This window comes from Apteryx rowi, unplaced genomic scaffold, assembly GCF_003343035.1.
Source record: "Apteryx rowi isolate R43461 unplaced genomic scaffold, aptRow1 scaffold_570, whole genome shotgun sequence".
NCBI lineage: Eukaryota > Metazoa > Chordata > Aves > Apterygiformes > Apterygidae > Apteryx > Apteryx rowi.
In genome coordinates, this window is record NW_020450839.1 from 340,341 (window position 1) to 361,397 (window position 21,057).

General features: G+C 58.5%; 1 protein-coding gene across 5 annotated transcripts; it reads right to left on the reverse strand.

Moving 5' to 3' along the window:
- Window positions 1-821: 821 nt before the first annotated feature.
- TLE2 (transducin like enhancer of split 2) lies at window positions 822-20,799 on the reverse strand. 5 transcript variants are annotated; one of them, XM_026082283.1, is made up of 21 exons: window positions 20,348-20,698; window positions 20,089-20,186; window positions 19,244-19,307; window positions 18,117-18,161; window positions 15,907-15,969; window positions 15,595-15,669; window positions 14,938-15,102; window positions 14,008-14,038; window positions 12,568-12,584; window positions 8,906-9,007; window positions 8,347-8,391; window positions 6,883-7,023; window positions 5,613-5,754; window positions 4,174-4,334; window positions 3,672-3,748; window positions 3,060-3,309; window positions 2,596-2,843; window positions 2,198-2,345; window positions 1,945-2,095; window positions 1,717-1,793; window positions 822-1,579 (listed from the first exon to the last, which is right to left on the reverse strand). In XM_026082283.1, the coding sequence occupies exons 1-21, from the start codon at window positions 20,369-20,371 to the stop codon at window positions 1,472-1,474; spliced, it is 2,232 nt and encodes a 743-aa protein (XP_025938068.1). In that variant the 5' UTR covers window positions 20,372-20,698; the 3' UTR covers window positions 822-1,471. The 5 variants fall into 5 exon arrangements, with proteins under 5 accessions (XP_025938068.1, XP_025938064.1, XP_025938065.1 ...); XM_026082279.1 differs by lacking the exon at window positions 14,008-14,038 and having other exon boundaries at window positions 14,913-15,105; XM_026082280.1 differs by lacking the exons at window positions 822-1,579; window positions 1,717-1,793; window positions 1,945-2,095; window positions 14,008-14,038 and having other exon boundaries at window positions 2,204-2,345; window positions 2,601-2,843; window positions 14,913-15,105; window positions 20,348-20,699.
- Between the last annotated feature and the right edge of the window lie 258 nt (window positions 20,800-21,057).

The following is a 21,057-nucleotide window of genomic DNA, read 5'->3' on the forward strand; positions in this document are numbered from 1 at the left end:
TGCTGCTAAATGTTCCTGGAACAGAGCATGGTCATGGCTGCACTGTGCTGCAGGCAGGGCATTTTGGCTGTGTACCTGCATTTGCTCTGCTTAGAGATGCATTTGTCTTCTGCTCTGCTCCTCCTGGAGAGAAATCCAGTGGTGGAGCTCCCCGGTGCTGAGGAATGCTGAACTCGGCACGCGGGTGCTGAGCACAAGGGTGGCGGTGAAGGGGAGAACAGATGTCAGCGGCTGCACGGCAAGATGCCATTCCCTGAACCTCTGCTCCCCTCGCTGTTGCGCTGCTGGGTGTGGGGGAAGAGGTCACCACTTGGGGAAGTGGTTTTCTAAGGAAATGAGATGTGAGCCGTCATCGTTAGCTTATCTGTCTGGATTTCAGCCAGACCTGCTGGGGGGGGGGGGGGGGGGGGGAGTAGGCTCTCTTGCTAAGAGCCTGTGCAATCAGCCGGCTGGGGCCCTAGTGCAGTGGCAGGTCAACGCCATTGGGAACCCAGCTCTGCCACTGCCGAGAGCTCATGTCCTGCCAGACAGCCATGAGAAAGATGTTCAGGCTGCTGCCGCCACCGTCGCTTTGTGCTCAGGCCAGTGCTGCTGGATTTACGCAACCCTCTCATGGGTGCGTTCCCCCCCGCCCCCAACCCCTCAGCTAAAGGTGCCCTGCTCCCAGCGCCCTGCCTGATACCTGCAGCCGTTCCTCCTGCTGGAGCATCTCCCTGCAGGTGTTTCGGATGATCTCTGTCCTGGATGGGTTGGGTTCTCTGGGCTTGGTTTCCATGGCTCCTGCAATACGATTAGCCCCCACACCACCACCAGGCCAATCATTCTTTTACTCCTTTTTATTAGTAAGGGATTGAAAACACTGTTAAATACATTTCTTTACTGATGAGAATTTACAGCTGTTTCTGCAGCAGAAAATTGGTGTCATTAACTCAGTAGCAGTAATTTGGGAGCAACACCAGGCCCTGGCCTTTCTCAGTCACTGATGGCCTTGTCCAGCTCCGCTGGCTCATCACCTCTCCTTCATGACTCTGGGGCTGAGGGTCAGAGAGTCCCTGGGGTGCAAAGCCATGGGGACCAGCCCCCCCCCCCCATACTCCCTCCCACCCCAGGCAGATGCCTGCGCACAACAAGCTCCAGGATCCCGAACCCCAGGAGCTCCCAGTTCGCTCCCTCCATCCTCTGATCTAAGTAAGGCAGAAATCTGGGAAAGGGGTAGCAAGGTGTGTAGGTCCCCTGGGTCTTTTTTTTTTTTTTTTAACTGCTGAAAGGAGAGAAATGGCGGGGGCGGGGGGGGAGAGAGTGCGCGAGAGCAGGTCTGCAGATGAGCTGCTCCAGCAGCACCGCCAGCTGCTGCCATGCACTGAACTGGGAGGCCTCCGTCAGCAGCAGGAGCAGCGCTGCCAGTCTGAGGTGGCGTTGGCAAAGCCTGGCTCCTTCCCTGATGGACAAGGGATGGTGCCAGTCGGGGTCCTCAGTACACCACCTCATACACTGTGGCCTTCTTGTCTCCAGAGCCTGTAACGATGAACTTGTCATTGATGGAGATGTCGCAGCTCAGCACAGATGAGGACTCTTTGGACTGAAAAATGAGAGAGACAGGCTGAGGGCAGAGCTGGGCGCAGGGACCCTGATGGACCAAGGGTCCTTCATACTGATGGACTAAGCACCCCCCCCACCCCCAAATACGTGCCCTGCTCACAACAGGACCTGCCTCACCTGGAATATGCTGGCTCCATAGGGTGTCCGCCAGGCATTCAGCAAGTTGTCCTTCCCTGTGCTCACAAACCATTTCCCTGTGGCAAAAGACAAAGTGGCTCAGTGTTTCGGACACCATCCAGGGGGTCTGAGCACTGGGGAACCCTAGAGACCAAGCTGGTAGGGGGCTGCACACAGTCACCCTGCTCCAATGTCTACACAGCCACAGCAGAAAAATGGCTCTCCTACCGCAGGAGGCAAATTTGAGGGACAGGACGCAGCTGTCATGGAGGTGCAGCTGGTATTTCTCTGGTTTGGTCACATGCAGGATCTCCACATTGCTGCTCTCCATGCCGACGGCGAGCCACTCGCCTGTGGGGCAGTACCCCAGGGAGAAGATCTGGGGAGAAGGCCACATCAGGCACCAGCACCCTGGGAACCGGCCAGCCTCGCGACTGTCCCGGCCAGCCTCGCGACAGTCCCGGCCAGCCCCCGCCCCTACCTGCGAGCTGAAGTCGTGCTGCTGCAGCTGACGGCCTTCCCGCAGGTCCCAGCACCGCACCGTGTTGTCCAGCCCCCCTGTCCACAGCTTGGTGCCGTAGTTAGAGATATCGATGCAGCTCGCGCCGTCCGTGTGGCCCTGAAACTGCCTGAGAAAGAGGGGACCGAGCACGCGAGCACGCGGCAGTCAGAGCTGCGGAGCCCAGCTGGGGCCAGGGCAGCGCCTTGGCAGCTAGGAGAGCTGGAGATCCCTGCTGCATCCCGTGGCCAGGGTGGACCACAGGGACAGAGATGGAGAAGGAAGACCACCTTCACAGAGCTCCCCGATCTAAAAAAAAAGAAGTGCCCCAAACTCCCAGAAGCCAGCATCCCTCCCCCATTCCCCTGCCCGGGGCTCACCTCACCATGGTCTGGTTCTGCAGGTCCCACACCACGATGTTGCCGTCGCTGCAGCAGGAGAAGCAGACCTTGGCGTCGGGGCTGATGGCTAGGGCATAGCAGGCAGGCGCAGAGGAGGTGAGCTCGGCCTTGATGCGGGGCGTGGGGGCGGCCAGGTCCCAGATGGACAGGGTGCTGGCCTCCCCCCCCACGATGAGGCTGCGGCCATCGGGGAGCAGCTTGCAGGAGCGGATGTAGTTGTCCCGGTTCTAATTTGGGATTACAGTGAAGGGGGCAAGTGGAGAAGGAGCTAATCAGTGCCCAGGGCATGGGAGAACAACATCCTTTTCTCATCACAGAGACGAAAAGAGCCTCTACCCCGTACCCTTGCGTACAGGGTACCTGGGTACCCCTGTTACCCAGTGTAACAGGGACATATTCCTCTTCCCAACTCCACAAAGCATCTTTCTGTTCTCCCTCCTTACCAAGCAGTCCAGTTGCGCCACGGCCGTCTTGGTGCCTGGCTGCCCCACGTCCCACACCTTCACGCAGCCCTTGCCCCCTGTGTAGACATGTTGCGTGGAGCTGCTGATGGTGACGGCACAGACCACCTCGCCATGGGTCAGGGTGTGGAGCTGCCGCGCGTGGCGGGGGATGCCGGAGCCGATGAGGGCGTCGGGCGGGAAAGGCACCGGCTGCATCTGCCCATCAGCGCTGATGTGGAAGGAGTAGGCGCTGGAAAGGAAGCAGACAGGAGAACAGAGAAATCCCTGCATGAAACCTGAGTGGAAGAGCCAGTTTCTCCCACGAACCATTCCAGAGTCAGGTGGAGGGTTTTTGGGGCAGTCTGGCTAATGAGGGATGCAATCAACCATCTCCTTGTGAGCATCAAATGTCACTAAACTGAAGCCCAGATATGAAAGGACAGAATTGGACGCAGAGGTGGAGAGAAACTCCAGCCAGGCCTCGCCATCTCCCACAGGCTCCAAAATGGGTCATGGGGGGGGGGGGGGAGGAGACCCCTGCACCTGGCACACACTGGCCCGCTTGGCCACTTTCCCACCTTCCCTGCAGCCTGCAAGTTTGGCCACACTTACGGTTTTCCTCCAGGGATGGTGGAGAGTGAAGAGGACATTGAGGAAGCCCTCAGGTGAGGGTGAGACTCGAAAGCCACCTGTACAAAGCAAAGGGAGCAAGATGGGTGAAATGCCAAGGTCCCCAAGAGAGGGGGCATGAAGGCAGGCACGTGCCTTTTCTTCCACACACACACCAGGACAGGGCTCAAACTGCTCTGCAGAAGGTCCCTGCTTGCTGTGTCCTCCCACATTCAAGTGACAAGGGCCAAAAGGGGCTCCCAGTCAACAAGAGCACTACACACTGATGGAAACTGCTGGAGGCTTCTCAGAGAGCTTCACAGCTTCCACTTGCCCCCAAAGCCCAGGCTGCCTCCAGAAGGGAGCCCTTCCCTATGGATTCAGTCAAGCTCATTGCAGAAATGCAGGTATTGTACACATGGGACAGAACATGTTCAGGACAGCATGGGGCAGGCAGCAGAAACAGCACGTGCTGGTGGCCTGGGCCAGCCCCTCAGCAACTTACCATCGGGGACCGTCCGTACATCACAGTGCTGCTAACTTGCGGAGAGAGGTGGATGCCCATATACATGCTGGGGGCCGTGAGCTCGCCATTGAGGGTGGCGTGAGGCACCATCCCAAAGGAGGATGTGTAGGGGCTGGACACGCTCAGCGGGCTGCGGAGAGCTGCGCAAGGAGAGACCTGTTCACGGACCCTGATGAGTGCGAGAGCTTCACTGGGGGGGGAAGGGCACCTGGCATCGACCCGTCCCCTCGACACAAGGCCAGACAAGCCTGGCACAAGCCGGAGGATAAGGAGGAGGGTGGGCAGGTTACTGCCAAGACATGGGTGATGCATGGGGCTGTAGAAACCAAAGGGGAGGGGCAGCCCCCAGTCCCAGCAATCCTGGACAGGGGACGCAGACCCAGGCACGTGGAGGAAAGGGCTCCGTCCCCCTCCAAAGGGTGCACCATGGACCAGCCAGCCACTAACCCACAACAACCCTGACCTCCTTCGCCAAGCCCTTTTCAATCATCTTGGCCAGGCCGAATTACCTGCGGTTGATGGCTAAGTGGCTTTACCTCCAGGGCTTTGCTGGTTTATTGAAATCAATTCCAATTCAATTTTTGCTAAACCTCTGTAATTTTCTAGCCCAGACAAGGGCTTAGCATCTCCAGTTTGGCTCAATTTCTCCCTTGTGCTATCTGTCCTCTCCTCTCACCTTCTGGTCATGGTCAAGCTGTTCCTGAGAGCTGTCCCCACCTGCCTTTCCCAAAGTTTCTTAAGGAAACTGAGGCAGCGAAAGGGGGTGTGACCAGGCCAAGATTAGCCACCACAAAGACCACCACTTTAGCTCTCACCCCCCCCCTCCTTGTTGCTTTCAAAATGATGCAGCTGTTCACACAGATTCCTGGGTCACCTGGATCTCACCCGGGATCTTTGCAACACCGAGCACATGCAAGACCCCATTGCTACAGAGATCCCCAGCTACACAGGGAGACCGACCAGGAACCACATCCTGGCCTCCTGCATCCTGTGTGCTGGTGGAGGCACCGGGACATCCTTCTCAACCCCTGCAGCCAAGGCCCTGAAGCACGCAGCTTCACACAGCAACACAACGACAACCTGCCTAAGAAAAATGATGACATCCAGAAAAAACATCTGCCCCTCTGAATTCCTGTAGCCAAGAGTTCCTACATCCACACAAAGTGTTTGGTGGGTCTGAGCCCAGCACAAAAGCTTCAGCATTTAGAGAACTGAAACATACAGCTACACAACAGCTTCACACAGATGCACATTTGCTGTGGTCAATACAGTGGCTTATGTGAAGCAAAACTGCTCCCTGCGCAGATGGGGTGAAAGTGTCCCGCCATCCCTCTCGCCCCAGTCTAACCAGCTGCAGAGCAACACCTGCAGGAGAGGAGAGCAACTCCTCCCCTCCATCACCACGGCTGGGAACTCACTGATGGTGTCTGTGGCAGGCGGCTTGGCGGGAGGCGGCCGGAGATGGGAGGCTGAGCTGGGCCCGGGGCCGGGCGTGAGGGAGTCCCGGGAAGGGGAGGACCCAGCGCACTTGGAGGCCAGAGCACTGGCTGAGAGGTCGTTCTGGAAGGCAAAGGCAGAGCCGTGGCAGCAGCAAGGCTGCGGTGCCGCCAGCCAGTCCCGGAGGGACGCGAGGAGCTGCGGCCCCCAGGGCACAGAAAGGCAGCGTGCCCAGAGGGGTGGCTACACCTGGGACCCAGGAGTCCTGCACCCTCGGCCTCTCTCCTCTCGCCCCTCGCTCCCTTCCAGCGGGCAAGAGCTGCCCCACATTTCCCCCTCAGACGCAAACACGGGATCCAGCACCCCTCTTCGGTGGCCAGGTCACCCCCCAGTCCAGACCTGCGTGAGCACCCTGCTGCCCCAGAGGAGATCCCACGGGACCTGCGGCAAAGCCTGCTCCCGCTCCTGCAAAATGCCCTGTGCTGGGCAGACACCATCCCCGGTTCAGCCTTGCACAGGAGCAGGATGGGGGAAGGCCTGGGAAGCTGGTCACATCCCATCTCTCAGATCTCCACAGCTATTTCATGCCTGTCTTTTTTCTTGCCTCTCCTATTTCTTCCCTTTTTTTTCTGCCTGGGGATTTTGTCGACACCAGCAAAGGAAAAAAAAAAAATTAATAACAGAAAAGCAACGTGCTGTGCTGGCAGATTGCTCAGGGCGCTTTGTCTGCTCTAATCCGATTGTCCTGGGGAGAAGCAGCCCGCTGCTCCCTATGGCCTGTAGCCGGCTCCTGACCCCAGGGCTGGCGAGGGATGAATCCTCCAAGCCCCTGCCGGGCCAGCAAGGCTGCGGCGTGACAGAGCCTTCCCTCCCCCACTTCCCGCACGCTGATGTTTCAATCTGAGAATTGGGCTGGTGCTTGGCAAGGAAGAAGGGGAAAAAAAAAAAAGAAAAAAAGAAAAAAGAAAAATCGATCACGCAGAGCTCAGAGAAGCTCTGGGGAATTCTGCAGGCAGCCAGATGGAAAATACCTGCAGAGCCAGGCCTTCGCTTACCAGATGATTAACCTCTCTTCCGAAGGCACTGACCTCTGCTCCTGGCCCCGGGAAACCCGACACGAGGCACCAGCCCCGCGGTATTGAAGAGGGAGGGATCTGCTTGCCCAGCTCGTGGGCTGTGGCAGACCCCAGGGCTCGGCTCACGGTGGGGTGCCGCTGCCCCTCGCCGCCCCGCACCACGGCTCCTCCTTACCGGACTTTGGTCCTTGGGCTTGAGGGGGGTCGTGCTGCGGCTGGAGGCGAGCGAGGCAGGGCTTTCAGTCATGTCCCGGCGGGCTGGGGGCAGCCGGGCACTGGGTGCACGGCCAGGGCTGCCGGGCTCCGAGGGCGGATCCTGGGGACAAAGCACAAGGACCATCCTCAGGGCAGCGGGATCTGCATCCCTCCATGCGGGGACAGGTAGGGGCAGCTGACGGCCAGGCAGGTCCCCCAAGAGCGCAACCCCCCTGGGCCTCAAGCTGAGCAGGGACCCCAGGCTCCCTCCTCCTTCCCTCCTGCCTGCTGGGTGAGCTATTCGCCCTGTCGCTCGCCACCCTGCTGCTGCCTCAACAGCCTTGAAGAGAAGCATCTGCTAAAGGGCCCCCACTTCGCTCCTCAGTCCCCTGGATGAGAAACCATCTTTCCTGGCCTTTTCCCCCCCCCGAACAAAATTAGTGGTGACGACAGATTCACAGCACGCTGGTAGCCACAGGTGCCTTTAGCAGAAGGAAGGTGACCAGTTAACCTCCCAGGGCCCCCAGAGACCCAGGATGGGCCCCTCAGCAGCCCCTTGCCAGCATTTCAGAGGCAAGGCCACCCATCAGCTCTTGCACTCCCATAACCGTTCAATTAGGTCTGTGATTTTTATCACTGTAATTACACCAATGAGCAGTTTTTATAAGTGTCGTTTTCTGCAGAAATCCCAGCTGATGTTCCTTTCAGGGCTTGTATTTTCTTGGGAAAGTGGCAGGAGGAGAAAATGGCATATGTGTTTTCCCTCCCCCTAGTCTTCCAGGGGATAAAAGGGATGTCCCCAAAAACATCATCTCTGCCAAGAATAGCTGGACTGGGATAAAGTGCTGTTGTATCTGCCTTGGTGGCCGGAGAAGGCTGCACCAGAAGGGCCTGACAGTTTGCTTGGGAGGGACTGAAATTCAGTGTACCCGCTGCAGTCTAGACACACTCATGGGCTCAGAGTGTTTTAAAGCAAAGGTTTCTTTTAGACAAGGCACTGTAGGTGACTGCCCAGGATGGGGACTGGCAGGGCCAGGACAAGACGGGGTGCTGCAACTTCTCCACCTGCTTGCTCCTGCCACTTTCACGTGCGTGTGGTACCAGCAGCAAACCCACCTCCCTGGGGCTTTCATCCCAGCTTATCAGATTCCCCATATGGGATGCTGCAGGAGAAGGGTGAAATGGGATTGCAAAACAGAGCCAAGTCTAAGGATGGCAAAGCTGAGCCCTGGCTGGCACAACCTTCAGCCCAGAGCACTGCCTTGGCCAGCAGGAGCACATCACAGGGCTGGCATGTGTCCTTGCCAGCCACTCCTGCCCCATAGCAGAGACCAGGAACCTGCTGAGCCCCAAAACTCAGGAACCAGAGTCCTAAACCTGCTGACTGCAGCTTGAGCCTGATATCCTGCAAGGCTTAAGTGTGCCCATAAGGGTCTGGGCTCACCTCATCCACCACAAGGTTGTAGTCACTCTTGTCCCCATCACTGTCCTGCAAGGAAGAGAGAAACCCATAAAGGCTCAGTCAAGAGTGGGAGAGACTGGAACCAACTCTGGGCTCTGCCTCATGGGCCCCCCCAGCCAGCACAGAGACCCCCTTTCCCCCACCATGCATCGGATCTTGGGGACAGACATCACGTCCTGCAGGCAGCAACTCCAACCCTCTGGCTTGAGGGGTCTCCTCGGGGGTGGGGGCCCTTCATTTTGTTTATTTACTTTTGCAGGATTACTGCCCTTTCCCCCTCCGGCCCTTGAGGCTGCTGGGCCTTTCCTTGTGCACAGTCACTCCACCCCTAACCCGAGCTGGGGTGTTTGGCCAGACCATGCTCTGGCTACCCCAGAGAAGCTGCTCCAGCTCACTTGGTGGTGCAGTCTGCAGGGCAACCACACAGGGACATTCTCCACTTCTGCCTCTTCACCCCCAGGAAGGGGCAGGCACAGAGACTCCCTTGCCACCTCCAGGACCCTTCCCATCTCCCATGGCCATGCTCTGTGGCTGCACTCACATAATGCCCAGGCAGGTCCTTTTCTTCCCGTTTCCGCTTCAGGCCTGTGCTGCCCATCCGCTCCTCGTCCTGCAGGCTCTCCGGAGGGGAAGCAGAAACACTCTGAGCCGGAGGGGGGAAGAGGAAGGCGAGTGAGCTGGAGGGGAGAGCAGACGGGCCGCAAAGCAGTGCCAAACATGTTTCCTCTCTAGAAGAGTCCTTCCGGTGCTGTTGGCTGCTTCCCAGCCAGCGTCCAGAATCCAGCCAGCTATTTGTACAACCTGTGCCACAGCTGCTTTGGGAGGCAGGGGTTCCCTTCCCCTGGTCGAAGGGATGCCAGAGCAAAAGGGGGAGGAATTACTCTCTCCCTGCAGAGGTGCAGATACCTCTGGCATCCCCTTACTGGCCTCCTGTGAGCCCTTGGCTAAGAGTCCTCGAAGATGCACATTTACCTGGGGGCAGAGATGGGCTTTAGTTTGGTGGTTTAAGCAAGGCTGGGGCAGGTGCCTCCAGGCTGGGTTCCAGCCCAAGTTCACCCATTCAGCCCCGATGGGGTAGGGAGGAGGGAAGGAGGATGGGGACTGTCTCCGTGGGTCAGCTGCCCCAACTGCAGATGGACAATCTCCTATTGTGGGCAGCAGGCAGCGAGGTTCAGCTCCGTTCGTATTTATAAGGTGCTCAGAGACTTGGCAACGTCACCTCCCTTTCCTGGCCTGCCCCTGGGATGTCTCCAAAGGGAGCTGCTCTCACCCTTTCCCACCACCCTCCTCCGCTGGAAGCCGGCCAGGACCCATGCCCCATCCCCTCCATGGAGGGAGCGCGGCCAGTCCATCAGCCTGGCACTGCCTCAGCCACGGCAAAGCACTTCCCAGGCAGGTGGGCTGGCTGGCAGAGGGAAGAGAGAGAAAACAAAACCATGCCCAAAACCGCAAAGCCAGACGTCTTGCTGCGAGCCAGGCAGGGCCACACACTTCCCAGCTTTGCCAGAGCAAAGGAGTGGGCAACGGGAGCAACAGCCCCAGCTGACAGATAAGCCCTGCTGTGAACCACTCCGCGAGGAAGGAGCGTTTGAGCGGGACAGGGGAGAGGACAAGACGTCACAGCCATGCCCGTCGCAGCCATGCCCTGACCGAGCTGTTTGCACACAGGGCTACATGAAACCGAGAGCTGAACAACGCAGGCTCCCCAGCCCCTGGACTGGAGAGCAGATCCGCCCCTTCGGGAGATAATAAGGCATGGCGGGAGTGGAAAATCCCCATTGGAGCCTGAATGTTTACTTTGCCTTAACCCTGACGCTGCAGGAGTCAGCGGGGCTTGGAGAAAGCAGGATGGGGGCAGAGCAGAGATGAATGCCTCTTCCCCCTTCCTCACCCTCCGCCCCAGTGTGTTCCAGCCCGCTTCCCGCCGAGGGCAGATTGTGCCGAAAACCGCGGGGGTGTCTTAAATCCCTTCCCTCCCCCCTCCTCGGCTGTTTCCTTGGATGATAATACAATCAAGTGGTTCCTGCCCACCCACCAGCCCGCCCACGCACTCCTGCTCTCTTTCATGCACATCAGCGCGCGCGCGCTTGGGGGCCTGGTCCCATGGCACCAGCATACAAACCAGAGGAACACCAGATCGATGCTGGGTTATGGGAGAGGAGGATCTGCCTGCTCTGCTCCGGGGCCCACCTCCAAAACCGGCCTTGCTTTTCAAAGCATGCGGGGTGTCAGGGGCTGCTGCCATTTCCAGGGTGCAGCTCCCCAGCCCTCCCAAGGACTACTTTGCAGCGCTGTTGATGCTAGCAGTTAGGAAGAAAATGCTCCATCCCAGGGCACCGATGTGGTCATTTACAGAGGAATCAGGAACCTTGCCACATACAACCACAGAGCAAAAAAGAAGGGTCCCGTCCCCTGGGGTGGTCCCTGGAGGAGATAGCCTGGTCTATCTCAGATGCAATAGGGCGACCATTTCTCTATCTCCCTCTGTCACCTGACTGCAAGCTTATGAAGATCAATGTCAATTGCTCCCCAGTGGAGGGGCTAGTTAACCCTTCCTTCCCCTGCCTGTGCCCTGAGCTGTAGCTCCAGCTTACTGGAGCCAACTGGGAGTCACTGCTTTGGGACTCCTGACAAGGTTGGGGGACATTAAAAACAGAGAATGCAGCCAAGGGCTGGGGAGGAACTGGCATTGCTGGGCTTAGGTAAGGAGACCTGTTCAGCCTGTTTGCTAAACTGGAAAATCTCAAAAAGGACAGAACTAGCTATTTTGGGAGCAGCGCTTGACCTTTAGATACTCGCATCAGCAAAGAGTCTCTGAGTCAAGCTGGCCCAGCACCTTCAGCTACAAACCTGCCCGGCTCCCTCCTCAATGCACACACAGCCCACCCGAGGCAGCACAGCAAAGGGATGGGGGGTTACGATGAGCAGAACACTTTATCTTGTTTTCTCTGCTCAGATTCTCCCCTATATCCCTCTACACATGTATGTTCCCCTTAGCTGCCCTCCTCTCCTCCAAAACTCCAGCTGGGTTCCTCCAACCCCGAGCCTAGGTCCAGCCTCAAGTGAGGACCCATGTGCTGCCCTCTGGAGAGAGCAGAGCTGGCCTCAGCCTGGGGTCTCCAGAGGCAGAAGGGGACTAAGAACCCAGCCCCTCTCTCCATCCCACCCCCCTGCAACTCAATGGCTTGTCCTTTCCTTCTTGGCATGCTGAGCCCTTACAAACTCAGCACCCAGGGGAAGGCCAGTCCTGGGAGCCAGCTGCCCTAATCACCTTGTGTGCAAATGCAAACAGCCTGGAAAGTTGACCCACAGTGTTAGGGAGAGATGTCTCCTGTCTTCAGGCACCAAGTTGGGGAGGGAGAAAGAAGAAAGGAGCCCACACAGCAGAAGCCGCCACTGGACCACTGTAACCTGAAGGCCTTCGGCAGAACGGGAGCAGAGTGTCTGGGCCATGGTGTACAGCTCTCAAGAGAACAACATGGAGCTGCTCTGCCTGCAAAGCTGCCTGCCCACCTTCAGCTGATCCTCCCCTGAGGAGCCCCATGAAATGACATGGTGCCATGCAGAAACGAAACCCCAGTCCCTGCCACTCCCTCCCTTTGTACTGAAGCACGGCCTCTCAGGCTGCCACCAAAAAGAGAAGGGCAGCTCCGCTATCTCTGGGCTGTTTACTTCCAAAGGTCAGGAAACAAAACATTCCTGGAAATCCTACTGCGAGTGCTTGCAAAGGGAGCTGGCTGCAGGCACCTCCAGAACATGCAGCCCCTGTGCCAGCCCCGTGCTGCCAGCCCTCAGGCGCTGAGCATGGGGTCACCATAAAATGCAGCCCATCTCTTCCCTTGGATCCTCCCTGCCACGGCCACCCCAGGACCCAGATTCTCTCTAGCAGCACAAAGGTCTTTCCAGGAACTGACACCAGCATGGAGGGCTCTGAACTAGCTCTGCTTCCCTGCCTCTGGACCAGGAAATCTAGGGCAAATGTCCTGCAAGTCCCGAGAGGGTTAGGGGAGCAGGACCATGCACATTAGCAAAATATCTCTTAGAATACCCTGGAGATGCTCTAAGTGACACTCAAGGGGGCTGGCAGGCTCGCAGAGCAGCCCAAGACCTTGTGAAGGAAAAGCCATGCCACCCACCCACGTTTCCAGAAGGCCTGTTCACGCCACCAGCTTGGCCAAAGCCAGGTCTGTTGGTGCAACTTACCCGGCTCGGGGTGTGCTCTGGTGTCCAGGCAGCAGGAGAGGAAAGCATCCGGGAACATCCACGGTGGCAAAGAAGAAGGAAGGAAAAAAGAAGAGGCTGTTAATGCCGTGGCTATGCTCAAACTGCAGAGGGGGGAAGGAAAAGGAGGGGCAGTGCAGCATAAAACCAGAGGAGACAGAGGGACCCAGGCTGAAAAATGACACCCTATTTCCCACTTTGCCCAGATGCTGTGTGGATTCTCTGATGTCTAATAGGAGGTGAGCACACTGGTCTTTCTCAGGGAAGCAGGGAGGAATCTATCCAGCCACCTACTTCCAAGAAACTCATTAGAGCTTTGAAATTTCTTGGCTGGAACCAGCCAATGGGTTCCAAAGTTATTAAGAAGCGACAAGCAGACTAGCTAGCTGAGGCCTCATGAATCACACCCATCCCATTTCTCTAGGAAGCTATGCTAAAAAGCCCTTCTTAGAGACTCTTTGATCAAGGCTTTTTCACATGCAGCACACAAAAAAACAGCTCCATCTCCCTGAGCTCAGGGAAGGAGCGTCAGGCATTTGCTCACAAACCTACGCACCGGGTTATCAGCTGGGGTCTTGCATTGCTCCCCAGTGGCTTTTCACTCCTAATGATCACATCAGCATTTAGAGAGGATATATGGGTCCCAGTCTCTGCTGGCAGGAGGACAGATGTTCAGGAATGAGGCAGGAGGGTATCAGGGGATGCCGGACTCTTAATGTGTGCGGCTGCTGCAGGACTCTGGTCAGCACAAAGCAGGAGGGAAGGGGGGAGAGGGGCCGGGTGCCCGGGATTATCACTTCAGTGCTGGCTCAGTTTGATCCACACCTGCTCTGGCTAACTAGGGGGGCACCAAGGATTAACCTAAACCATATGTAGCATTTCACTGATTTTTTTAAGGAGGAATCAATGCGGGTGTCTGTGTGCCCTCTGCCCTGACTGGATGCCAGTCAGACTGCTTTTTCCCACCCAAGGACCAGCACCATGCAAGCTGACTCTGAAAGCATTCACCAGAGGCTGCCTGGGTCTCGAAGGGTTAAGGAAGGCACAGCATAGCCTGCTTTTATCCTCTTTCTGGAGTTTGTTTTTCTCCTTTGGGGAAGGCCATCCTTAAAGAAACACTGACAGAATTAAAACTGCACACACCTGTGTGCAAGGATGCAAAGCAGACGTGTGCATACATGGACAATTTCCTGATGCTATTTTTACCACCTTTAGATCTTACAAGCAAAACCAGATCATTAAGAAAACGAAGCAAACCCCTCTAGTGACCAGTTTCCCTGCCACCATTGTGTCCTGTTACAGTAGCACTTCCAGACCCCACATCAGGGACCATGATGAGCCACCAGCACCTTCCCCAGAGGAGTCTGCGGAGCAGGATCACTAAGGCTGCTAAATTTTACTGCCTGTTTCTAGTCCAAGGACCCATCCTGCTGTGCAGGGCTTGGAGCCCTGTCTGTGCCTCAGTTTGCCCCTCAGCAAAAATACCTGACGCCTGCACTCTGTAGAAGGTGACTTGAGCTCAGAGTGGCTCCTCCTTCAGAAAAAGCTTCAAGAACAACAAGCCACCAGCAAAGCTGGGTGTTGCTATTAATTTGGCCCAAGCCTGCCAGTAACATTCACAGAACTGATTTAACGATGATTAAATATTGATGATGTTTGTAAAGCACTTTGTGATCCTGATAGGAGGAGGCACCCAGAAGGATGAGGGATTACTGCTATCTGCGAGGCACTGCATATGCAATAAAGCTTTCTAAATTCCTTGCCACAGCCCCGTGTCTCCCACAGTTTCTACCAGGGGCTTGCAACAGTAAGGTGTTTTCCCTTAAAGTCTCAGCTTCCAGCATCAGATGAGTGCCTGAGAACCTCGGTGCAAACTGAGAGGGTTTCTCTGCAGTGGGGAGCTCGCACCCACCAGCTGTCTCTTGCAGGGGGAGCACAACGCTGAAAATACCCCGGGGAGGCAGAAGGCCCATGTGCACGTGTGCACCCAGAGCCCTGGGGCCCAGCGCTTGGGGTGCGCACGCAGCCGCCCCCTACACTGCCACGAGCTCTCTGGAATCATCGCTGCATGGCAGCTGTTCCTTTGGTCAAAAATAGAGCCAACCTCTCGGGGCTGCAGATATTTAATTAGCTGGATCTGTCATTTGCTGTGCCTGCCGCTCCCCCTGGCCCCAGGGAACAGCTGCCACACATTGAGGAGCCCTGGGAAAGGGGCAGAGCTGGGAGCAGGATCCCCCTGGTGCTGCCTGGCCACCTCTGGGACTTCTGCCTGACCCTGATCCAGCCAGCCTTCGAAGCGTTAATCCAGCTGCATTTCATCCCCTTACCTCTGTTCTCCCCATCCTGGACCACTCTGTCCTCCTTGGCAGCGAGCTGCGACTGCGCCATAAGTGCCCCCGAGAGGGCCAGGAGCCCCGAGGCGCTGCCGACCCCCGTCAGGCTAGATGGCTGCATGCTGGAGGGGTGGGGGGTCAGCGGGATGGGGGGTGCGTGGTGGGAGAGGTGCTGAAGCTGCTGCTGCTGAAAGAGAAAGAGCAAATGGTCCTGGGTCCTGGGAGGAGATAGCCGCACGCCAGTTGTGCCCACACCCCAGAGCTGTCTGCATGAAGTGCAATGCAAAGCGCGATGGGATGAGACGCGACACGAAGGACAAGGAGGGGAGCAGAGCTGTCAAGGCCGCACTGTTTTAGTCCCATCCCTTGCCCTTTCCCCCATGCAGCACCTAGAGCACCCCCTACACAAGTCAGGGGATGCAACCCCCAAAACATGACAGACAAGCCCAGCCCATCGCTCTCCCCTGCTCAGGTCGGCATGGCTGGGGCCAGGGAGGCTCCCAGAGGCTGTCTGCCTTCTTCGTTATGCAGTGGTAAACCCTAATCGCCACAGCAGACCATCCCAAGCTTGTCAGGGTAGAAAGACCTTGGCTTCTCCCATTGTTACACTGTGCAGTCCAAATTCGCAGTGGAGCAGGGAAGAGCCCTCACTCCCTGGCCCGGCAGGGCAACTCACCCCAACGATGCTGTTGAGTTCCCCCATGGTCACCTGCTTGGCCCGCTCCACTGCCTGCAGAACCTGCTGCTGGTGCTAGGAGGAAAAGCCTGGGCATTACGCAGTGCTTGCGGCCGCAGATGTCACGTGGCCCTGACCCTGCACCCAGCTGTGCTACGGCCCAGGGATGCACAGTCAGTACCTCCCTTCCTCCAGTCCAGGTACAGAGGTTTTCCCTCCCTGAACCTCCCTTTCTTCAGGCTGGATCCTGGTTCCCCCTTTCCCAAGGGCCTCCGGAGAAGCCCAAGCAGTCCGGCGCATGCCCCCTCTTACCTCCTGCGTCAGGAAGGGTATAATCTGGGCGCAGATGGCACTCAGTCTCTTGACAATCTCTGCCTGAAAGAGGAGGCAGGTATCACTGCTGCAGTGGGGTGGGAGGGCTCTGAACCCCATCCCGCCCCCCCCCGCCGGGTAGGGAGGAGGACAGCCAAACATCCTGCAGATGCACTGAGCTCCGGGGAGTTAAGCGCTCACCACCCTGCATCCGGCTCAGCGTAAATCCTCACGCTGCCTCTCTATCCCTGCTGGGATTTCCCAAGCTCCTGCCAAGCGAGGACTCTGCCCAGGGCTCTGGGACCCTCCCAGACTGTCAGGTTCCCCTGGGCACACAGGAGGGAATCTGACTCCTAAATCCCTCTGTGGATCCAGGCCAAGCCAGGCTCTGAGCTGTCAGCCCTTTTAAAGCCCAGCTGGCTTTGCTCAGCCCAAACCCATCTTGGCTTTGTGGGCTGCTGCTCTTGTAGCCAGCGGGCAGGCTGGTAGGGAAGGAGGAGAGCAGAGCTACGAACACTGGCAACGGGCCACTGCTATGCCGCTTTCCCTCTCCCCAAGCATTGAACTGAAAGCCATGGGGAAAACAAGGGGGGGGGTTTCACACAAATTAATTCAGCTTCCTCTCCCCACCCCCCATCTCTTCTGGATCTTCCCAGCAAGCCCTGCACAGCACCAATGATGATACCTGCTCTGCCCTTCCCAGCCCTGGCCGGATCAGGAGCTCGTGCTTCCCACCCCCTCAAAAACACCCCGGCCGACCAGGCAGCTCCAACGGCTGCTTACAGAGAGGGACACTGAGGTTCGGGGCACTGCGATTTACCTGCCCCCTCCCCAGCAAACGGCAGCAAGGGAAACGCGGAGAAGCCAGGTGCGCCCTGTCCTCACCTACGGTACCAGTGAGCCCGGCTGAATCCCTCCCTGGGACAAGGGCCCTTCCCAAGGGAAGCTGCTGCAGCTTCCCAGCCGGCCGCTCCAAAACAAACCTGTGTCTCCCAGGGAGAACCTGTCACCCACGCTGCAAATCCCCCCGGCACTTGGCACTCGCCAGCGAAGCGACTGGCTGCTCTGAGGTGCTTTTTCATCTCGGGTTTCTACAATCTCTGACAGCATTGCAGAGAGGTCAAACCATGCACAAAGCCGGCAAAGAACAAAGGGGACGTTTACCTGACTCTCAAAGCCACACAGCTCCCTGCTGCGGGGCGGGGGACAGCACGGCCCACGCCCGTCCCCCCAGACACCCCGTCCCCCGCCGATCCAGCCTGCTGCTGCGTGCACCACGCGGTAGCAAGGACCGGGAGTCAGAGATCCTGTCCTGGTGCCTCGTAGTGCCCCGCAGCTGGGAACAGGAGCAGGCATGCCGGGCCCTGGCTGCCCCTCTCCAAGCGTTCAGCTGTCCGCCCCCCTGTCCTGTGTCGGGAGAGCCCCTGGGTCCCCTGCAGCTCAGGCCACCCCTGGATCCTGGTCCCACCAGAGCTGGGAGCGCGTGGGGACAGCAGGAACGTGCTGAAGGGCCCTGCAGCCCTCCCTGCTAACAAAAGGAGCAAACTCGGAGGGGCTGAGCCAGCTGGAGGAATATGGCAGTTGACTTGCCACTTTGTCAGGCATTGGTCCAAACTAATTTCCCTGGCAGAGAGCCCGTGATGACTAGATTGATAAATCTGAAGAGGGAAAGCAAATTAACACTGGAACAAAAGGGGAACCAGGGAAGGGTGAAAACACTCCTCTGGCTTCAGGAAAGGAAAAAGGGATGAAAGACAGAAAGAAAGACAGAAAGAAAGACAGAAAGAAAGACAGAAAGAAAGACAGAAAGAAAGACAGAAAGAAAGACAGAAAGAAAGACAGAAAAGCAAGGCAATCCATTCGCCTCTGGGCTCCAGCTCCTGCTGTTTCCTCCACACTCCCTCCTGCGTCTGGGGCCCCAGGGAACCATTGCTGGCAGGTACGCGCACAGGGACTGCAGGACGCAAGGCCAGACTTTGAGGTGCTTTGGGATCACAGGGAGGAGGTTCTGCCTGAGGTGTCTACCAGAACTCAATACCCCATGTCCTGACAATTGCTCAACCCCTTTGCAAAGCAGTCCCTCATCCACAGCTACGCTAGGTCTGCCATGCCGGTAACAGGGACACGGGGAGAAGGGAGATTGTTTTCCAACAGAGTGTCCCAGCACCAAGCTCTCCCCCTGCCACTGCCACAGACCCCAGCTCACTCACCTGCTTGTGCATTTCAATGTTCAGCCCATAGGACATTTCATAATACTGAAAGGAAAATCACAGTGCAGCCTGGTTAGGATTTGCCCCGAGCAATTGGCCCATTACAGCCAGGGTTTAATATCCAGTCCATCTCTGCTTCCCCCGTCAAACTTCCTCTAGCAGAACCCTGCTGCTGCGGGTCCCTGCTCCCACCAGCTTGAGTCCAGGGAAACAGCTGAGCAGAAAGTGATGGGCTGACGCCTGCCCAAACTCATCACACCATGAGCTCCAACCAGCGCCTGGGATGAGCTGGGGTGCCACCAAGGTGTAGACTGTTTAACGCACATGATGATTACACCCTAGTTTCTGCATTAGTATAAACTGACACCCCTCTGGCCTCAGGAATAGGGCTGCCATCACCCAGGGGATGGGGCTGCCCAGGTTTAGGTCTGTTTGCTGTTGGGAGGGGGGATAATTTGTCTTTCCCCCTTCCCCTAGAGGGGCCGGTAATGTCAGATGCTGAAGGAGAGGTAATGTTACTCCAGTTCTCCAGTTCCCACCTTCCTAGCTTCCTGCCAGCAGTGCTACCCCTCCTCCTGCCCAAGGCTGCCCAGCAGGAGCCTGGCACAGGATAGTGCCAGCCGGTAGGCTATTAACACCACACTGGCCACTGCAGAGGGAGTCCTGCCCTGCTCTTTTTAAAGGCAGTTTCCTCTCCCATCCAAAACACCAGCCTCAGGGTATCACTTCCAAGACATCCTCTCTTGGGAGAGAGACAGGGAGGAGGAAGGAGACCTTTATCTTTAAGAGGCCAAACACAAAAAGAGGAAAAAAAAGAAAATAAAAAAGAAAAAAACTATAAAAACCTATGGCATGATTCCTGAGCTCAAACAGCATCAAGCATGGCAGCAGACATCAGCAGAAGAGCCAGCCGTTGCTAGGAATAAAGATTAACTCCTTCCTAACTCATGCCCCCAGCCCCAGGACAACCCCCGAGGCCAGGTATCCACTCAGCGGTGGTGGCCCACAGAAGCTGGCGTCTCAGCTGGGCAAGCGACTGAGAGGAGCTCCGGCCTTGGGACCTCGCCGGGAAGGCTAGGGGTCGAGGATGCTCTGGGGGCCTGGGGGACAGCGGAGGGGTGGCTCACCATGACATAATGTCTCTGCATCTCCGTCTTCTCACTCACCAGCTTCTCACATTCCAGTTTCAGGCTGCAAAGAGGATCCACGGTTTCCATTCACGGACCTACATCTCCTGCCCTGTCCCCCCCATGCCCACCCACACTTCAGGTCTCGGAAAGCTTGGCTCTTCTCCTACCTTTCTCCCCCACTCTCCATCTCTGCCCCAGAGTCACACAGCACCGGCACCGCAAGGGTGTCGCACGCCCATCCCTGACTGCTGCTGCCTTCCTTGTCCTTGGTGCCTCCGGAGGGACCTGGACCCATGGGGCTGTGCCATGTGCTGCCCATGCAGCCCCTGCTCCCCTCAGGGCCGGTCCATCTCAGCCCACCAGCGCTCCAGCTCCACTGCACGGTTGTCCCCTCCACGCCTCCCCACACCCAGCTTGGCCCGCGGAAACAAACCTTGGGACCCCCCTCAGGACCTGGCACCCCAATTCACAGCCTTGCTCTGCCCCTCAGGCTAGACCCCTCTTCCTGTCCGCCCTAATCACCCCTTTACTGAGACCCCTTTCTCCATCTCCTGCCCCTAGCACACCCCTTAGTTTGGCCCCCGTCCTCCTCCTTTACCTGGACCCTCTTTTCCTCGTACCCCTAGCCCCCACCTCACTCCCTTCTGCGGACACCACGTCTCTGCCCCAGCCCCAGCTGGCCTCCCCGGCCCCCTCCTGCCCCCACGCCGTCTCCTCCCTGCACCCAGCCCCATGCCCCAGGCCAGACCAGGACCCTCATCCTTGCCCCTCTCCTGACCCTGCCGCTCGCTCGCTCGCTCGCTCCCTCCCTCCGCAGCCCCGGTCCCCTGCCCCCCCCTCACCTGTGATACTGAGCCTGCAGGAACTGAAATTCCTCCTTAATCCGGTCACAGATCTCCAAAATCGAGAACTTGAAGGGCTGCCCGGCCTGGAGGGGAGTCTGGGGAGAGAAGGCGCCCGGGAGGCTGCTGAGGGCTGCCCGGCGCGGCCGCGGCTCCCGCGCCGTCCCCCCCGGTACTCACCGGGCGCCGTCCCCCCCGGTACTCACCGGGCGCCGTCCCCCCGGGTACATCCTGCGGCGCCGTCCCCCCCGGTACTCACCGGGTGCCGTCCCCCCGGGTACATCCTGCGGCGCCGGCCCCCCCGGCCCCGCCACGGCGGAGGCGCGCGGATCAGGCGGGGTGCAGCCCGTTGCCGCCAGGCCGGCGGGCGGAGGGGGCTTCTTCGCGGCGGCAGCAGCGGGGTCTCCGCGTGCTCCCCATGGGGGCCGGGGCGGCTGGGCTCGGCTGGCTGGAAGCGGGTCCTGGAGCACGGCGAGAAAAAACAGGAAAGACACGGAAATAAGAGGCAGGACCGGCGGGCAGCGCAGGAGCTGGCCGGGCTCGGCGGCGTCCGGGCCAGAGCGACAACCGCCTCCCGCACGGCCCGGCCCGGCCCGGCCCGGCGAGGAGCGCCGTCCCCCGGCACCGCTTAAGGTGGCTCGTTCCCGCAGGACACGGCGGCGGGGCCGCCCGCGCCGCGCACAGGAGGGCAGGGCACCGGCACCGGCGAGGGGGAACCGGGCAGGGCAGCGGCACCGGGACGGGCAGCGGGGACCGGGACGGGCAGCGAGACCGGGCAGGGGGCACCGCGACCGGGAAGGGCAGCGGGGACCGGGAAGGGGGCACCGGGACCGAGCAGGGCAGCGGGGATCGGGACGGGCAGCGGGCACCGGGACGGGCAGCGGGCACCGAGCAGGGCAGCGGGGACCGGGACGGGCACCGGGCAGGGGGCACCGGGACCGGGAAGGGCAGCGGGCACCGGGACGGGCA